The following is an 18,538-nucleotide window of genomic DNA, read 5'->3' on the forward strand; positions in this document are numbered from 1 at the left end:
GCAAACTCTTCATGAGTTTGTGACGACAGAGGCCGGGGCGGGGGGGATGTTAAACTTCCCACCTGCCAGAGAGACTCCGCTGCCCATTGGCGCAGGAGCTGGGCTCTTTGAAGCACAGTTCCTGGTGCTCCGGCTGCTAGTGCCGGTAACAGACCACCCAGGACTAGCGTGGAGCGGGGAAAGGGGACAGGAGCGCTAATATGTCGGGGAGTCAAAAGGCTTATGGAGGGAGCTTGGGAAAAGAACCAGATGTTGCTGAAGTATAAACAGCAAGCAGCGCGGCCTCTTTCCATGTCTTTTGCCTCCCTTGCAGTTTGTTTGGATGAAAGCATCACTCGCTGAGACAAGGGCCCTACTGCTTGAGGGCCTGGAGCGACCACGGGTCTGAGGGAGCGTCCTTGCCCCGCAGAGCTTGCCATAGACATGAAGACAGACAACGGCTGGGAGAGAGGCCAGTGATTCTCCCCACTTTACAGACTGGGAGGCCAAGAGAAATTAAGGCCAGATTTCTCTGGCCTTAAATCTCTAGCAAACCCGACTAGAAAGAGAGAGGGGAAGGAGCCAAGCCCAGGGAAGGGTCAATACACCAACAGCCTGCATCAGTGGGGAAACATAAAGAAGGTCGGGTCTCTACGGCCAGACCCCTCTCTGTGGGGGGCTGGTAACACAGGAGACGACCGATTGGGTCTGGTTGGGAGACTCTTGTCTAAAGCCCCTTTCCACAGTTCTGGCAGTGCAAAGTGGGCACAAATTCCCTTTAAACTCCCTCTAAGGTCCCCTGGCATGGCCCGAGCGGTGGAAAGGGGCCTCAGCATAACTGAGAATCAGGTCCTATTGGTTTTAAATGCATAGAATTGTATATTGACGCGATGTGCCTAACAAAGGGCCTGCATCGCGTGACTATGTCCTGGCGTTAATGCCATCAAACGGGGCTGCCCCCTCCAGCATGCTCTGTTCAATGCCAGATCCCAGAGGCTGACCTGCCTTCCTCTAGGACATCCCCCTGCCTCACACATACACACACATCTTCTGGGGGCGGCTTCTGTATTCTTCCTTCAGCCTCGGGGTGTTGGACTCTCACCTGCGTCATTTTCCGGCCTGGCTTTACATGCCCAAGCCAGTGGGGCCGGTGCTGCCTTGTTGTGGGTGTAACTCTGAGCATGTCTCAAACCTACGCATTCCTCCCAGAGTCTGTCCGGTCTCACGTGACTGCTGATGTCATAATACCCCATTGTCCCCCCAGACAGGCTCCCCGGAGTGTGGCCGGGTGGCAGGTTCCCATGCTGGGTTACAAGGGCCTACAGGTGCACGGCACTAGGAGGAATGAAGGATGAGCTGCCCCTCATGCCAGAAATACGCGTGGGACTGCACTTACGAAAGGCTGCGCCCCATCAGACCCATCCGGGTACAGTGTGACAATGCGGAGAAAGGGGGAGGCAGCAAGCCCCATAGAAGTGTGTCCCTTATAAACCCCATAGGAACCCCTAAGTGATCCGGGGGGAGGCTTAGCTGCTGGTGTGATCCACAACTCAGGGTGTGTTGCTGGTCCCTGAGCCAGAGCCGGTTAGGGAGCTTTAGCTCAAGTTGTGGAGATTTGTGCTGTACAGGTCACCGGTTCAATCCCTGGTGTTGGGCAAGAGAGTGGGTGGAATTCCCACGATCCAGTGAAGTTGCAGTTAACCACGGGGAATGGCCGCTGCTCCAGATTCAGTGTCTAGCATCAAGGATGGAAAGTTAGTCCCCGCCAGGGGCTGCACCATAGCCGCTGCATGAGATGAATTTTTACAGGTCTCGGTGCACTGAATGCAAAAGCATTCGCATCCCAAATGAGCCACCCTGTCCATTGGCCCGGCCTGGCCCCTGCATGGGAGTGTCTGGGTGGGGGTGACAGTCCCGGAGCACCCTGCTGGGGAGGTGAGCGCTGCAGGGTAGGATTGAGGCATGCTGGCAAGGAGCAGCGCATGGCATGGAGGGGGCTGCCCCGGTCTGCCATCTCTAGGGTTGCCACCCCAACCCCTCTCCCTGGCAGGAGCCCCAGTGAGTTCTTAAAAAGATGGGTGCCCGGCAAGCGTCTAACCCTAGATTCTCTCCTGTTCTCTTACGACCACAAGCTGCCCCCTCCGGTGCCACTGGTGCCAGTGGCCCAGAGGCCCCTTGGCCAGCAGGACTGGTACCACGGCTCGCTCCCCAGACAGGAGGCTCAGGCCTTGCTGACCAGCGAGGGGGATTTCTTGGTCCGCGCAAGCCAGGGGAGGCCAGGAGCCCATGTCCTGTCTGCACTGGCTGGAGGACAGTGCAGGCATTTCATCATCCAGTGCCGGAAGGTGAGGAGCTCCATGGGGAGGGGACGTGACGGTGAGCCCCGCAGGCTGTGCATGCCAGCTAATCGCCCCAAGGCCGTGGCTACAGCCAGCGTCCGGTCCCCAGGAGTGCTGCCTGGCCACCGAGGACACATGGACATTGGCGGAAGGTGCTGTCACATGGTAGTCTGGTGGGAGGGCTGTTCTCATGCTTGTTCATGTAGTTGAGTTGATCTCTCTGAATCAAGACACTTAGTTCTCTGGCCGTCCCTCCAGCAGTCACTGGCTGGACTTGCAGCGCCAAAGAGGAACGGGCTTTGGCTTCTATTTCCGGCTGAGACTGTGGGCAAGTCACTAGACCTCTTTGTGCGTCAGTTTCCCCATCTGTAAAATGGCGATGCTAATTTGCTGGCCCCATCGTGCAGCCAGCGCTCTGCAAAGGGGGCCTTAGTATAAAGGAGAATCAGGCTCCAAATCTTTACAGCGTAGACCGAAGGACGCTATGCAAATGTAAGGTTTTGTAACCAATCAGTGGCTACCTGGGGGCTTCGCAGCTGTTGCCGCTCAGAAGTGCACGGCAGCAGAGGGGCTGGAACTCAGAGCCACCTGGTCCAGAAACACGGCCCCCTGCTATGGGAGAATCCCCACTGGCTGGGAGCAGTATAGGGCCTGTAACGCACACAGTAGAGTTCTGATTCATTCCAGCAGAGGGCAGTGCACACGCTCTCGCTCACTCAAGGCAGCTGATTCCCTGCTCCCTCCCATGGTTTTTAAAATTTGGGGACCCCCCCCCAGAGGGGGACTCATCCAACCTGGCCGCTACACTCCCCTTGTCTATCAGCTGCAATGGCAGCTTTGTGCCAATCAGCTGACTTCCCCCCTCCCCTGCTCACTCTGTACGGATCTGGGCTCTTCTGCAGGGCAGGTACCAGCTTGAGCCTGGAGGGGTGGGGGCACCCACCATCCCCTCGCTCATCCACCACCACCTGCAATCACGTCAGGTGCTCACCACGAAGTGCCCGTTCCTCCTGCGGAACCCGGTCGCCAAGGTAAGCCAGCTGCCCTGCTGCATGCCCGGGACCCCCAGACAGGTGAGGGTGTGGGGTATGGCAGAGATCCCATGGGGGCTTGCAATGGGAGAAGGGGGCCTGGGACAGGGGCAGTAACAAGGGGTTAACCTCTGCTCCACTCCCCCCCTCGGCGGGCATGGGGCCCCTATGGGTAAGGTTATAAGAGTGGGTGTGAAAATCAGCTTGGATGGAAAATTTTGGGCCGGCCCCAGAATCAGGCCCATTTCTCTGTGTTTGCTCCAAACCTCGTCAGTCCCCATTGTCCCATGGGGCCCGATCCCATCCCCACAGTCAACGAGGGGACTTTGCCCCTGAGCAGGATCAGCCCCACCACGCAAGCTATCAGTGCTGTGGTCTCCAGTCCTTGTTGTCCGGTGCCTTGTTCTTTTGTAGGCCCAATGGGACCTGAGCCATGAGGACGTGGTGCTGGGGGAGCTTCTGGGCAGCGTAAGTGCCTCCGTTCTTGGCCGTTAACAATGTACTGCTCCACGCAGGAAGCCTGATGTGAATTGTGGACAGGGCAGCAATCTGACAGTCAGGGCACCAGGGTGCTGTTCCAGCCTGCCTGGCTTTGGGCGAGTCACTGCCCCCTCCGTGCCTCTAGTATATAAATGAGCATCAGGCCCACCATCTCCCTAGAGAGAGCACAGTGTGTGCATCCCACCCCATGCTGCAGCAAAAATGAAATTCAGTGAAGACGGGGGCAAAGTTCTAGACTTAGGAAGGAAAAATCAAAGGCACAACTGCAAAAAAGGAAATAGCTGGCTCGGCGGTCGTCCTGCTGAAAAGGAGCTGGGGGGTCTAGCGGATAAATACGAGTCAGCAATGGGAGATGGTTGGGGAAAAGGCTAACATCATTCTGGGGTGCATCAACAGGAGTGTTGTATGTCAGACACGGAAGGGAATTATCCTGCTCTACTTGGTATTGGTGAGGCCTCAGCTGGAGTCCTGTGAACAGTTCTGGGCCTCGCACGTCAGGAAGGATGTGGACAAATTGGAGAAAGTCCGGAGGAGAGCAGCAAAACTGATAAAAAAAAAAAAAGTGTCGAAAACTCGATCTAGGGGGAAAGGGTAATAAAACTGGGTATGTCTAGTCTAGAGAAGAAGGAAAAAAAAAGACTGAATGGACAGCTGATACCGTCTTCAAATATCTTCCGGGTGTTATGAAGAGGACGGGGATCAATTGTTCTCCTTGGCCACTGAAGGCAGGACAAGAAGCAGTGGGCTCAATGTGCAGCAAGGGAGATTCAGGCTACAATGTTAGGAAAAATTTTCCAACTCTCAGGGGAACAGGCATCCCAGAGGGGTGGCGGACTCCCCATTGCTGGAGGTTTTTAAGAACAGGTTGGACAAACCATCTTCAGTGAGGATATAGGTTTACTTGATCTTGCCTCAGCGCGGGGGGCTGGCCCTAAGGACCCCTCGGGGTCCTTGAAACCTGACATTTCTATGATTCTAACTCTGCAAATGGCTTTTCTCTCCATGCACAGAGGGGTTTTTTTGGAAGCTTAAAGGAGTGAGTAGTACCCCAAAAGTAAAAGCATCAGGGTTTGGAGATACAGATACTGGGAGGCAGGGATGGGATTCAGCTTCCAGAACCAGGGACTCAGATTTGCATTGAATCTTACACACACACACCAATTTGGGGTGAGTTTTCTCTTTGTGCATCTATAATGTTATAGGCAGATTTGGTAGCAATGCTTATAATTAAAGTTATCTGGCACTTTCCACTCTAAGATGCTGGTTTCAGTTGCATATAAACTTTAACAGCCTTGAGCCATTTGTGCTGAAATTTCCCATGCTGGGCTGATTTCTTTGGAAAGTTGCAGCTAAAATGGTTCCATTTCCGAGAACGTGATTAGGGATTGTTTTGCTCATATTAAAAGAATTCTCCAACCGTTTTCTTGCAAAGCTCTAACACAGCCATGCTTTGAAGCAGGGACTGTATTTTGCAAGCAAGTCACCCTGGGGTCACTGAAGTGCCTTTTCCCTGGAAATTCCACTCAAATTTGACCAAATTATAAGCCTCTGAAAATCTCAGTTTCCACGTGCTCAGTAGTATGTAAGATATGACAAACTGGAGAAATGGCCTGAAATAAATAGGATGAAATCCAGTGAGGAGAAATGCAAAGTACTCCACTTAGGAAGGAATAACCAATTGCACAAATACAAAATGGAAAATGACTGCCTAGGAAGGAGTACTGCAGAAAAGGGTCTGGGGGTTATAGTGGATCACAAATTAAATGTGAGTCAATGCTGTAACTATTGCAGGAGAAGTGACCATCATTCTGGGATGTATTAGCAGGACTTGGAGTATTGTAAGCAAGGCCCGAGAAGTAATTCTTCCGCTATACTAGGGGTGGGCAAACTACAGCCTACAGGCTGCATCTGGCCCACGAGCAGTTTTAATCTGGCCCTTGAGCTTCCGCTGGGGAGCGGGGTCTGGGGCTTGCCCTGCCCCAGTGCTCCAGCTGGGGAGCAGGGTCAGGGGCCATTCTGCACGGCTCCCAGAAGCAGCAGCATGTCCCCCCTCCAGCTTCTATGCGTAGGGGCAGCCAGGGGGCTCCGCTCTGCATGCTGCTCCCACCCCAAGCGCTGCCCCCGTGGCAACCGCAGCCAATGGGAGCTGCAGGGGCTATGCCGGATGTGGCAGCACGCAGGCGAGCCGCCTGGCCATGCCTCCGTGTAGGAGCCGAGGGGGGGAAGGATGCCGCTGCCTCTGGGAGCTCAGCCCTGATCCCCCTCCCACCCTCTGAACCCCTCGGCCCCAGCTCAGAGCACCCTCCTGCACACCAAACCCCTCAACCCCAGCCCCAACCTCAGAGTTCGCACCCCCAGCTGGAGCCCGCACCCCTGCCCCCGCACTCCACCCTCCCTGCCCCAGCCCAGAGCCCCCTCCTGCACCCTGAACTCCTCATTTCTGGCCCACCCCAGAGCCCACACCCCTAGCCAGAACCCTCACCCCCCTGCACCCCAATCCCAATTTCGTGAGCATTCATGGCCCGCCATACAATTTCCATACCCAGATGTGGCCCTCAGGCCAAAAAGTTTCCCCACCCCTGCGCTATACTCCGCACTGATAAGGCCTCAAGTGGAGTACTGTGTTGGGTTCCACGCACCACATTTTGGGAAAAATGTGGAAAAAAATGGAAGTAAATCCAGAGGAGAGCAACAAAAAGGATTTAAAGGATTAGAAAACATGGTCTATGAGGGAAAATTGAAAAAATTGGGGTTGTTTTGTCTGGAGAAGACTGAGGGCGGACGTGACAACAGTCTTCAAGGACATAGAAGGTTGTTATAAAGAAGAGGGTGATACATTGTTCTCCTTAACCACTGAGGACAGGACAAGAAATAATGGGCTTAAATTGGAGCAAGAGAGATTTTTCAGAGTAGTTAAGCACTTAGAACAAATTCGCCGGGAGGTTGTGGAATCTCCGTCATGGGAGGTTTTTAAGAGCAGGTTAGACAAACACCGGTCAGGGTTGGTCTAGATAATACTTAGCCCTGCCTCAGTGCAGGGGACTGGACCAGATGACCTCTCGAGGTCCCTTCTAGCCCGACATTTCTATGCTCTAGAGGGAACTATAAATGTATCTTCTCGTTGCCTCCGCCGTGTCTAGTAACATATGGACAAAATCCCTTGAAAAGTGACACCTCTCTGCGGTGCTTGTATCTGCCTGAGGCATTCACTTCCTAGTCCCTTTTGTTAGCTACGTCCTCAGCTCTGAGACAATGATGCTAACCACAGGGCAACGTGAATATTTCATGCAGCAGCTGCCATCCCATCTTTGTCCCGTGTTATGAAATCTAGATCTGATGGTTTCGTGCTGCTGTGTCCCATAAAAGGCTCTCGGAGCAGTGATGAGGGGCGGTGGGTCTAGGGGGCTAGAGAGTGGACAGGAGTGTAATGTGCCTTGCTAAGGGTAGGGGAGGGAAGGACAATGATGGGAAGAATCTGTGGTGCCTGTCTGAGTCAGCAGCAGTGGACATCTGGATCATACATCATAATCCCTAGTTCTTACCTAGCACTTTTCATCATTAGAATGCCCCGCACTTGGCAAAGGAGGCGGATACCATTATTCCCATTTTGCAGATGGGGAAACTGAGATCTAGAGAGGGGAAGTGACTTGCCCAAGGTCACCCTAGTGGCAGAGCTTGGAATAGCACCCGGATCCCCCTGACTCCCCATCCAGTGCTCTATCCGCTAGGACACACAGCCGCTGAGCTGTAAGATTTGTTGTGAGGCGCTGTGATTGGCATCTCAGGTGCAGCCTTGACGTCATTGGGAGCTCAGTGGCCTCTGCAAAATTTGCTGGCGGGTCTCGGGATGATGTTTGCAGGATGGGTCCGCGGCATAAAAAACCCACCTGTGCTGTGGGTCCCGCTTCACTTGCAGCCTCAAAAGCGAAAGCAAGGAGAAGTGCCCAGATACCACGGTGATGGGCTCTGTCTAGGAACCTGCATAGAACAGAAGGACTGAGGGGGCCAAACTCTCCTTTAATCCCTAGAGGGGAATCCTTCCCAGCAAGGGCACATTGGCAGGGGGTCGTCGTGCCAGGCAGATAGAAAGCACTCCAGGCTTCAAAGCTCGCGGGCTGAAACCCTGACATAGTTTGAGGGGAAGGAGTTGGGTGTGCAGCCCCTTTAAATTTCGAAGCACTCCGGCGGTGGGTGGAGACAGCTGCCCTTTTGTTCTGGCAGCGGCTGCAGCATGTTGCCAAGTGCGGGGTGCACACACTGTGCTCTCTCTATGGAGAGGCTGGGGCTGATTTCCCTTTTGCATGTAATCCAGAGCAGGCCTTGCGCTACTGCCCGATCGCCTCCCCCCGACCGCTGTTTCTCCATCCCCAGGGGAATTTCGGGGAGGTGTATAGCGGCCGCCTGTCGTATGACAACACCCCCGTGGCTGTGAAAACCTGCAGAGAGCACCTGGCCCCGGAGACGAAGCACAAATTCCTCATGGAAGCCAGGTCAGCCAGCAATGGGGTCTGACGGACCAACGGGCGACGGTCCCGCCCTGTCGGCTCAGGGCCTCATCCCGCTGCTCCTTCCTGTTTCTAAGGATCGTGAGGTGCTACAGCCACCCGAACATTGTCCGGATTATTGGCGTGTGTGCCCGGAAGCAGCCTGTCTTCATCGTCATGGAGCTGGTGTCCGGTGAGCAGGAGAACTCTCTGCATAACAGCACGCTCTGCGTGTCTGCCTGTGACCTCAGTGCCCCTTACGTCCTGGGTGCAATGTCAGGCCTGCTGCAACACGGTTGGGAATGTCACCACCTGGGGGTTGCGGCCTGAAGTCCATGCATGCCCTATTTCCTGTGCAAAACCTAGTGAAAGCAGCAGTTGAGTTTGACTGAGGATTGAAATCCCGCCATAGCTGGTGAGTTGGCGTGAGGGGCTTGGATCATCTGGGTCTTTTGTTCTTTCGTTCTCTCTCTCCCCGCACCTAGGTGGGGATTTCTTATCGTTCCTCCGCTCCGAGGGGAGCCGCCTCTGGATTCCAGACCTCATCCACTTTGCAGTTCAGGCAGCAGCGGGGATGGCCTATCTGGAGAGAAACGGTTGCATCCACAGGTATGGATGAGACCACCCCCCCCTTGCAGCACCTGCCGGGAGGCTAAGGTGACACCCCAGGCACCCAGAGGGTTAACGATTGCCCCGAAGAGTGAACAAAGTCCAGCACTAAGGTTCTTTGTCTAGCTCCCCTGCTGGCCAGTCCTGCCTGTTGCATCCAGGGAGTATCCAGCCAGCGCCAGGGTGCGTCTAGCCCTCCGTCCTCTCCCCGCAGGGACCTGGCAGCCAGGAACTGCCTGGTGGGGGAAGGTAACGTGCTGAAGATCAGCGACTTCGGCATGTCGCGGCAGGAGGCCAACGGCGTCTACGCCTCCCGGGGAGGAATGAAGCACATTCCCATCAAGTGGACGGCGCCGGAGGCTCTGAGATACGGTCAGGGGCGTGGGAACAGCTTGCTCCTCGCTGAGATTTCACAGCGGTTGGGGCAGGAAGAAGGGTCCAGGGTCCAGGAAGGTCTGGGGCAGGGGAGGCTGGTCAAGGCCAACAACACACCCCCTATTAGGGTTTGAGGGGACAGTAACAATTTTTCTCCTGGGTTTGTCTGGTATCAGCTGGACACCGGAGGATGCTCTGGTGCAGAGCACACTGATCCACCCTCCCCGGTGTGACCTCACTGGTGAAGGCAGGATGCCCTCAGGCCGGGGCGGGCCCATGCAGTTCGGGAAATACCGGTACTTTTCTCGTTCAGGATGACACCACTGGAGTGTCCTGTATTCTGGGGACGCAGTGGTGGCTTACCCTAGCCTCACGGGTAACCCTGCTGATCACGTGGCAAAGGGCTACGGGATCGGGCCCCCTTCACTAACGTCCCCCGTGCGGGTTGATGGCAGGCCGGTACTCGACGGAGAGCGACGTCTGGAGCTATGGGGTCCTGCTGTGGGAGATCTTCAGCCTGGGGGCCGCCCCCTACCCCGGCATGTCGAACCAGCAGGTGGTGAGCCAGGTGGAGCGAGGCAAGTAGCGCGAGCTGGTGTTTATCACAGCCCAGGTCCTGGGCAAGGGGCGCAAGGTGGTGGGTGGCCATGTGTTTCAGGCTCAGGAGGCCAGGTTCAGTTCCTGGCTCTGCTGCAATACCTCTGTCCCGTACATAGGGCTAGCTCCTGCCCCAGTCCCCCGCAGAGCTACCGGCCCCCGTGCTGTGTGTCTCCAGCCTCTCTTGCCTTGGCAGGTTTCCGCATGCGAGCTCCTAAGCGCTGCCCGGTGGAAGTTTACGACGTGATGCTGAGGTGCTGGGAAGCCAGTCCCAGCCTGCGCCCCAAGTTCAGCGCCATCCAGCAGGAGATGACGCAGCTCGGCTGGAACTCGGAGTGACCACGGGCCTCCACTTCCCCTTTGTAATATGTATCCGCCCTCCCACCGAAATAATCTATATAAAGCCTCTCAATACCTTTGCTCCAGGCCTTCCCCCCTGGCCCTTCACCCTCTATACTTGGAACTTGGCTTCTAGAAGGGCTGGTGGTTTGAGCCCACTTTAAATATTTCCGTTACATCCCGCCGTTAACCAATCAGAGCTCCTCTGCCAAATGATTGGCTGCGGCGCAGGTCAAAATGATTCCCCCATGAGCCAATTGGACAGGCTAGGCACCCACTCTGCTTCCCGATTGGCTCATCGGTGAGGAACGTTGGTGATTTTTCTTGCCCTGAACTTCAGACGTTGTCTCCACTTCTGAAGGAGAGTTTAAACCCACAAGGGCTGAGCAATGGGGCATGCGGCACATAGGTGGAGACGTTCCGAATGCAGGTAACAATGCGACAGCAGCTGGGCCAGTGCGGGCCTGGGCCCTGCTTTGTTGTCTTCCATGAAGTCCTGGTCACTGATGCTTTGGTCTGGGTTTGGCCTGTGAATTTAACGGTTCTGTGAAAATCGGACTCCAGCATAGGTTCACCTTCAAGAACGAGGCCCCGCCCCTACTCCCGAGGCCCTGCCCTTGCTCCGCCCCCTCCCCGCCTCTTCCTGCCCTGGCTCTAACCCCTCCCCTGAGATCCCCGCCCTGCTGCTCGCTGCTTTCCACCCTTCCCCCCGTGCCTTCCCCAGCCTCCAAACAGCTGGGACCCGTGGGGGCTGAGCTCCCGCTATTTTTCCCTCGTGGGTGCTTGAGTCCCGGAGCCCCCATGGAGATGATGCCTATAGATCCAAGGGCTGTCTAGCCAAGTGTCCGGTCTGTGGCCTTGGCCAGCCCCACCCGCTTCAGAGAAAAGTGCAAGAACCCTGCCGTAGGAATAACCTTCCCCTGCAGAAATCTCCCCTTTTCCCACAGTTGTTAGAGGCTGGTTTATGCATTGACACAGAAAGGTTTATAGCCCTTCCGATCTCTTGATGTTTAGTATGAGCTACAATACCTCTGCTTCCAGCCCTGCATTTCTGTGATTTATATGGCTAATGAGACCATACAATCTCCAGAGGTCAGCGAGTCCATCCCCACACTCTGTGGCAGGATTAAATACACCTAGACCATCTGGCTTCCTCTTTGGAATCCTGCGAACCACATGACCTCAACAATCCGTTGTGGCAATGACGGATTAACGGTGCGATACATGAAAAAACCACACAGCTTCGTATCAGTTTTTGAATCTTATCGGGAACACCTGATCCAAATCCTTCCCCCCACCTCCAACAATGCTGGGAATGTTTGGCTCTGAATGGGCTAATCTCTAGTCAAGATCCACCTTCTTGTCTGGCAAAGATAAGAGGCTGGGTGATGGTAGAATCATAGAAATATAGTGCTAGAAGAAACCTCGAGAGATCATCTTGTCCTGCCCCATGCGCTGAGGCAGGACCAAATAAACCTAGCCCTAGATCATCCCTGACAGGTGTTCATCCCACCCCAAGGATGGGGTTTCAACCACTTCCCTAGATAACCTATTCAAGTCTTGCTGGTCCTCGTCAGAAGTTGTTTGTAGGGGGAAAACACTGGGAATAAATGAAGCGTGTAAATCAGTGACTAGAGTCAGCGAGGGAGTAATGTGGAAGATGAGTGTTTAAAGCTCCAGATATGTGATAGTTAAATAGACAGAGGAAATTAAAAATCCTTGTGCAGCCAAGCAAAAGCAGAACAATTAGAAAAACACGCACAGTCCAAATGACACTCATTACAGGCCATGATGTGCAGCCAGTTGTGTTTGGCCAGGCAGGAGTGAGATAAGGCCCTGGCTGTCGTTTTTGTCGCCCATTTAGCAAGCGTGTTGATTTACACCTGATTTATAGTGCTTTGTAAATGCTAACGGCTCAGGGCACAGGCTTGCCAGAGTTTATCTCAGAAGTGGTAGCACTGAAGGGAAAGCCGATCTCTCCACGCCCTGTTGCGGGATTCTACCCCCCCCCCAACCCGAGTCATGCCCTCCAGAGACAGAGCCCCGAGGATGGGAGCAGCATTTCTCCATATCCAGGCTTGTCTCCTAACCCCCAGGCGTGCTGGCTGTGTGTTGCCCTCAGAAGGCCTAAGCCTGGAAGCGGCGCAGACCGATAATTCCCTGGTGTGTCGTCCTCCATCTAACCTGTTATGATAAAGGGGTCAGAGCAGCCGGATCTGCTCAGGGCCGGTGGTCCTGGAGCCCTCGCCCTGTGTCTGGCTGATGTCTGGGCTGGATGGGGGTGCCCTGCCTCCTGGATATTTTTTTTTCATTCAGTTTAATGAGCTCTGATCGCTGCAGAGAGGCAGAATCCCAGGCTCGAAGGCAGGCGCTGGGCTGCATGGCCTAGCAGACTGCGCACTGGACTAGGACAGAGGACACATGCCTGTGGCAACCACTTCCTCTCCCCGGGCCTCTGTCCCTCCCCGCCCTTTGTCTCGAGCCCCATGTGACGGATGCTGGTCAGTTGATGCCCGGCTGGAACGTGCCCAGATCCCATAGTGATGGGCATGGTGAAAGGCTGATAAAGTTGGCGGGAGCTGGCCAGTCGCTGCACTGCCATGGCTAGAAGGTGCAGTTTGAGATGGTCACCATGTGCGTGGGCATCTCTAGCAGCAGAGGGGCCAGGTAGCGTGAGGCCTGGGTATGACCTTCCCTGGTTTGTCACTTTCCCTCCCTACCCCGCCTGGAAAAAGCAAAGCCAGTGGGAATCCTGCAGCTCTCCCGGCACCGTTTGCTCATCGGCAGGCCCTGCTGGGCCCTGCAAATAGCCTGAAGTGAGACCCTCCTGCAGGCCAATGTCCTCTGGCTCCGTGGAGAAGTTGGACTGGACTCCACTGCTGCGGGTCCCTGCACTCACCCCCCACCCTCTCCTTCTGGGCCGTCTAGCTTCTCAACAGCTCACAAGTCACTTCTCTGCCTCCCCTCCACCCCAACCAGCCGTGGCTTGAACAGAGAATGGCTCCTCCAGCCCTGGCAATTGGGGAGAGCCTATGGCACTAGAAGGGCCCTACGTTCCCCATGCACCCACATTAAACCCCAGCACTCTTGTCCTGCATCCTCTGCTCCTGGCTGCGCATCTCGCTGGGCTTCCAGTGTGGGGCAGAGAGAAATACATCTCCCAGCCCCTAGGGCCTCCACCCTCCAGCTGTTCTGCAGCGGCTCTAGTTCGCCCACCCCTTCGCTCCCCCAGCTGTTCTGCAGCGTTGCCCACCCAAGATTTTGCACATTATCCATCTTACCCACCTAAGTTCAGGGCTGTAGCAACCCCCTGCAAGGAGAACCTCAGGAGACTCTGACCCTCAGAGAGTGGGCAGCAACCTGGCCCCTTCTGCATCACCACAGACACTCAGGCAGCCCCTGGGATGATGCACCCACCTCCCGTTTCCCCGTCCAGCGACTTTAATTAAGACACAGCTGAGGCGCTGGCTGTAGGCGGCTCTGCCATGAAACCCTGGCACGAGAGGAACCCTGCCAAACCCTGGAAACTCCAGGGCGAGAGGCCACCAGCACTCCTGCCAGTGGAACAATAATCAACCCCACAGACAGGCTCCTCTTATCTCATGGCTGTGTTGATCTAAGGCCCTTGTCAATGAGGAACAGCTGATTACGGGAATGAAGGCTGCAGATGGTGTTAGATTGCACTGCCTATCGATGGCCCTTTGATAAACACCCTGCTGGACTGAGCCTCCTGGGCACAGGTTCGAATCCAGTTTCGCCAGCGGCCCACTTACACCAGCGCTGAGTTCTAAGCGTGGATGTGAGCAAGGCAGCTGGGTTCCAAGCCCCTTCTTGTTAGAGGGGAGCTATCGCCCAAGGCTCTTTCCATCCTCTCGATTGATTCAGGTTAAGGGTCGGCCGTGAGGTGGCTTTACGATGAGCCAGGTTCTCCGAAGCCTTGCCAGCTCCTCCAGGGAAAGCGAGGCTGTGGCAAAGGAAAAGCATGGCCGTCTGGAAAGGGTTAATGGGTCCCACAGCTGCTCGGGCTGGAGTACGAAAGGAAGGGGCAGCTGCGTGGAAGCGGGCTAGGGGGGAAGATGTGGCTCTTCCCTTTCTGGCTGGTTAAAGCCCCAGGGAATTACGCTCTAGCACTTCGCCGTTGGTTTGCAGTGTTGCCAGCTCTCGTGATGTGTGGTGTGAAGCTTGAAGCTCCAGCTCCTGGAGTCCCGTGACTAGGGAAGAATTTCATCTTAAACACAGCACTTGAGACCCCAACGCCTGGCACTTTAATTTCATCTGGCGGCATGCCAGCAGCTCAGCATCTCTACAGAACACCAGGATGGCCGGCGGCCTCACGGGGAGGCCAGTGACAGCACAGGGCGTGGCGTGTGAGCGCCCCACCTCCAGGGCAGGGTTGAGCCCTGCTGGCCGAGCAGCAGCATGGAGGTGGGGAGGAGGAGCTATTGCTGCTGTCGGCCATGTACGGAGCTGGGGGGGGGAAGGGGTCTGAGCATTGCCCTGGGATCCAGGAATCCAGGGTCCCACAAGAAGTTGTTGGCTGAGCTGGGACGTGAACCCACATCTCCAGGCCAAGGCCAAGATCATCCTTCCTCCTTGAAGGGCTGCCTCCAGTTCCCCTGATGTGAAGAGAATGGTCTAGTGGTTAGAGCAGGGCAGGGCTGAGAGTCAGGCCTCGTGGGCTCAATGCCTCTCTGCCACAGCGTCCCTGCCCTGCTCCGTGCCTCAGTTTCCCCACCTGTAAAATGGATATAATAACCTCCCTCACAAGCGCGGTGTGAGGCTAAACTCACTAATGCCAGCTAGAGAGCCTGAGATGCTGTGGAAGGGCAGAGGATTGTGGGTTGCAGGCAGGGGTGAAAGTAAGTCTAGGGACTTACCAGTACAGGGCTGGGGCCCCCGAAAGGGGCGGGGCCGGGGGAGGTCAGAGCCAGCCCCGGCCCACCCTGTACCGGCAAGTGCCTCCTTCCCCCTCCCCGGGGTAACAGCGGCAGCTGGGGCCTCTGGCAGCGGTTTAAAGGGCCCTTTAAATCGTAGGTAGCGGCGGCCAGAGCCTTGGGCCCTTTAAATCGTCCCCGGAGCCCCACCGCCGCTTCCCCAGGGCTCCGGCAGCAGGGCTCTGGCAGCAATTTAAAGGTCCGGGGGCTCTAGCCGCTGCTGAGAGCCTCAGGCCCTGTAAATTGCTCCTGGGGAAGCCGATTCACCCCGGGGCGCACCGGCTTACTTTCACCTCTGGTAGCAGGGCCGTATGAATAGGACAGGAAGTTTCCCAGCCCTTTACAAACATTGATAAAAATGTGTTCCTTGCTCTAACGAGCTCGTCCTTTCAAAAAAGGCAAGACAAGATACCAAGGAGCAGAGGCCAGATCCTCGGCTGGTGTAGCTCCATCTGAGTCAATGGGGCTATGCCAGTTCATACTAGCTGTGGGGCTGGCCTATATTTTAATGTAATGCTTGGAGATGTCTGCTGTCACTAAGGCCTATTTCAACAGCGCTCGGTAAAATTCATAGAATCTCAGGGTTGGAAGGGACCTCGGGAGGTCATCTAGTCCAATCCCCTGCTCAAAGCAGGATCGATCCCCAACTAAATCATCCCAGCCAGGGCTTTGTCAAGCTGGGCCTTATTCTTCCATTCCGATGGCTGCAGTTTTTGGCAGCTCAGATTTCCTCCCTGTTTGCTTTGTGGAAATTACACGCAGACGTTAGTCATTTGTTCTCCCACCAGCCGACCCTCAAGTGTCCCTCCATTTTTCCTCTCTGCTTCGTGCTGGAGCTTTCCCCCCAAGCAAATGCAGTTTGGCAGACTCTTCCAGAAGACCCGGTCAATTTCTTTTTTTCAATTGTGCAGACCCACAAGCCATTTCGTGGTAGGCTTCCTTTACTGATCCCCGGCACGAGAGAGAGAGGACCTGCAACAGATGGTGATTTCCTGCAATATCCTGGGCAAACCTTAATGAATTATGGTTTTTAGGAGCCCGATTTATTCACAATGCAAATGTTTGAGGGAGTGTATGGACCTGCTTTAGGATGAAGATGGGACTAATGCAACCTCAGGGAGCTATTAGGAAGATGAGGGACTTTTGGGGACACTGCATGTGAGGGGAATTTGTTAGGAAACACGTGGGGGGAGAGGGAAAGGCAAATGATCCACCCCCAAATCCTGCCTTCTGAAGAGACCCGTTGGCTGGCTGATCTGGCTAAGGGTTGTTCTTAATCTGAGCAAAAAGGTGTTATGAACATGAGACCCACACCCCAGGACACCCCTTTGTGGGGTTGGAAGTGCTGCTCACCTGCCAGAGCCCACGTTGGAGTTGGAGGTGAGCTCTGGGGAGCTTATCAGCACATGTGTAGGTTCTTTTATGATTGTAAATGTGTTTTCTCTGTATTGCTTTTACCTTAAGAATAAAACCTGCTTGCTGGGAAAGAGCGGCGTGGTAGCTTAGAACTGGGGTGGTACGTTGGGAACTGTCTCTGCGGAGAGAAGCAATGCAGGCCTGTTGAGGTAGTCAGATAGCACCTGGAAGGCAAGGAATTCCTCAGCCTGGCAATAGCCAGGCCAGAAGGGAGAGAGATGCAGGTCCCTACCCAAAGGAGGTGATGGCTGGGGAGTCTGGAGCCTAGCATGGGAGGCCCTGAGGGATCATAGAGGAGGAATACAGGTGGCAGTTGCCTTGAGCTGTGACAGAAAGGCCCAGTGGTTTGGGGACTAGCCTGGGACTTGGGAGCACTGGGTTCAATGCCCTGCTCTGCCACAGACTCCATGTGTGACCCTGGACAAGTCACATCATCGCTCTGTGCCTCAGTGTCCCCATTTGTAAAACAGAGGTAACAATCCATCTGTTGTCTGTCTTGTATCCTGAGTCTGTAAGCTTCTCCGGCCTGTCTCTCAGAATGTGTCTGCACAGCGCAATGGATCCCTGATCTTTGTGGGCATAGGTGCTGACTCCGTGGGTGCTCCAGGGCTGGAGCACCCACGGAGAAAAGTTAGTGGGTGCTTAGCACCCACCGGCAGCCAGCTCCCCTCCCTTCCCCACACTCCTACCCGCTGGCAGCTCCCGCCGATCAACTCCAGCACAGAACAGCGTGCAGGAGGTGGCGGGAGGGAAGGGGAGGAGTGGGCAGGAAGAGGCGGGGCGGGGCCTTGGGGGCAGGAGTGGAGTGGGGCTGGGAAGAAGCGGGGTGGGCGCTTAGGGGAAGGGGTGGAGAGGGGGCAGGCCCTGGGGCTGAGTGGGGGTTGAACATCCCCGGGGAAAATTACAAGCCGGTGCCTGTGTTGGTGGGGGTCTCGCAGGCTACTGGAACGATGGTTTTGGACAGGGAAAGCTGGGTGCTGAGCCGTCAGTGAGAGCTGAGGACTGTGGATGTGTCCCGGGGCCAGGCCCTCACCTTGACCTTATGTTTAAAAACCCCAGTTCCTTAGAGGTTGAGTGCGACCCGTCAGCACTGGACAGCTCATGCTTGGACTCAGGGCACGTCCAGCACCACAGACAGCTCCCAGTAACCCCTCCGCTGCAGGGGGTCTCAATGTGGGGGGCTCGCGAGCTTATTACAGGGGGGGTCACGAGCTGTCAGCCTCCACCCCAAACCCCGCTTTGCCTCCAGCATTTATAATGGTAAATATATTAAAAGGTGGGGTTAATTTATATGGGGGGGGAGTCACACTCAGAGGTTTGCTATGTGAAAGGGGTCACCCGTACGGAAGTTTGAGAACCACTTGCCTGCAGCCTGGCCCAGCAGGATTTTGAGGGACTGGTGGGGGAGTTTAGTGTGTGTGGGGGGGTGTTACTCACTTAAATGACATTATTTGTATTCCAGTTTTGCCTAGAAGCCCCAACCAAGATTGGAACCTCATTGTGCTGTATAGACACAGAGTGAGTGACAGTTCCTGCCCCAAAGAGCTGGCAGTCCAAATAGACACAGGTTCGGAGGAGAAACTGAGGCACACAGAGAGGATGGGACTTTCCCAAGGTCACTCAAGCAGGTCAGGCACAGGGAGAGGAATGAAGCCTGGGTCTCCCGAGTCTCAGTCTAGTGCCCTGCCTACTTCACCACACCGTCAAGTTTAATTTTCTTTGCAAAATGATGCTCACTCCAGCACCTTCCATCTTAATGGGTTTGGTGTATAAAGGAATCACTTCGCCCAGCAGTGCAATGCAGCCACCTCTGGGGTGGGGCACTGTGCAGTGGTGCAGGACAGGAAGTGAAGAATCTATGGCTGCTGTCTGTCTCTCTGGCCCTCCCACTGGCACTAACGTAATTCCCTTTTTTAACGATGATGAGAGAGAAA

At 55.3% G+C, this 18,538-nt stretch overlaps 1 protein-coding gene across 1 annotated transcript; it reads left to right on the forward strand.

The window, feature by feature from the left end:
• Positions 1-1,689: 1,689 nt before the first annotated feature.
• LOC125626139 (tyrosine-protein kinase Fer-like) lies at positions 1,690-10,334 on the forward strand. The gene is made up of 10 exons (XM_048828829.2): positions 1,690-1,733; positions 2,030-2,324; positions 3,221-3,349; positions 3,764-3,817; positions 8,222-8,340; positions 8,433-8,527; positions 8,820-8,943; positions 9,158-9,315; positions 9,774-9,896; positions 10,112-10,334. Exons 1-10 carry the CDS (start codon positions 1,690-1,692, stop codon positions 10,252-10,254), a joined length of 1,284 nt encoding a protein of 427 aa, XP_048684786.1. The 3' UTR covers positions 10,255-10,334.
• The last annotated feature ends 8,204 nt before the right edge of the window (positions 10,335-18,538 follow it).

This window comes from Caretta caretta, chromosome 24, assembly GCF_965140235.1.
Source record: "Caretta caretta isolate rCarCar2 chromosome 24, rCarCar1.hap1, whole genome shotgun sequence".
Taxonomy (NCBI): Eukaryota; Metazoa; Chordata; order Testudines; family Cheloniidae; genus Caretta; species Caretta caretta.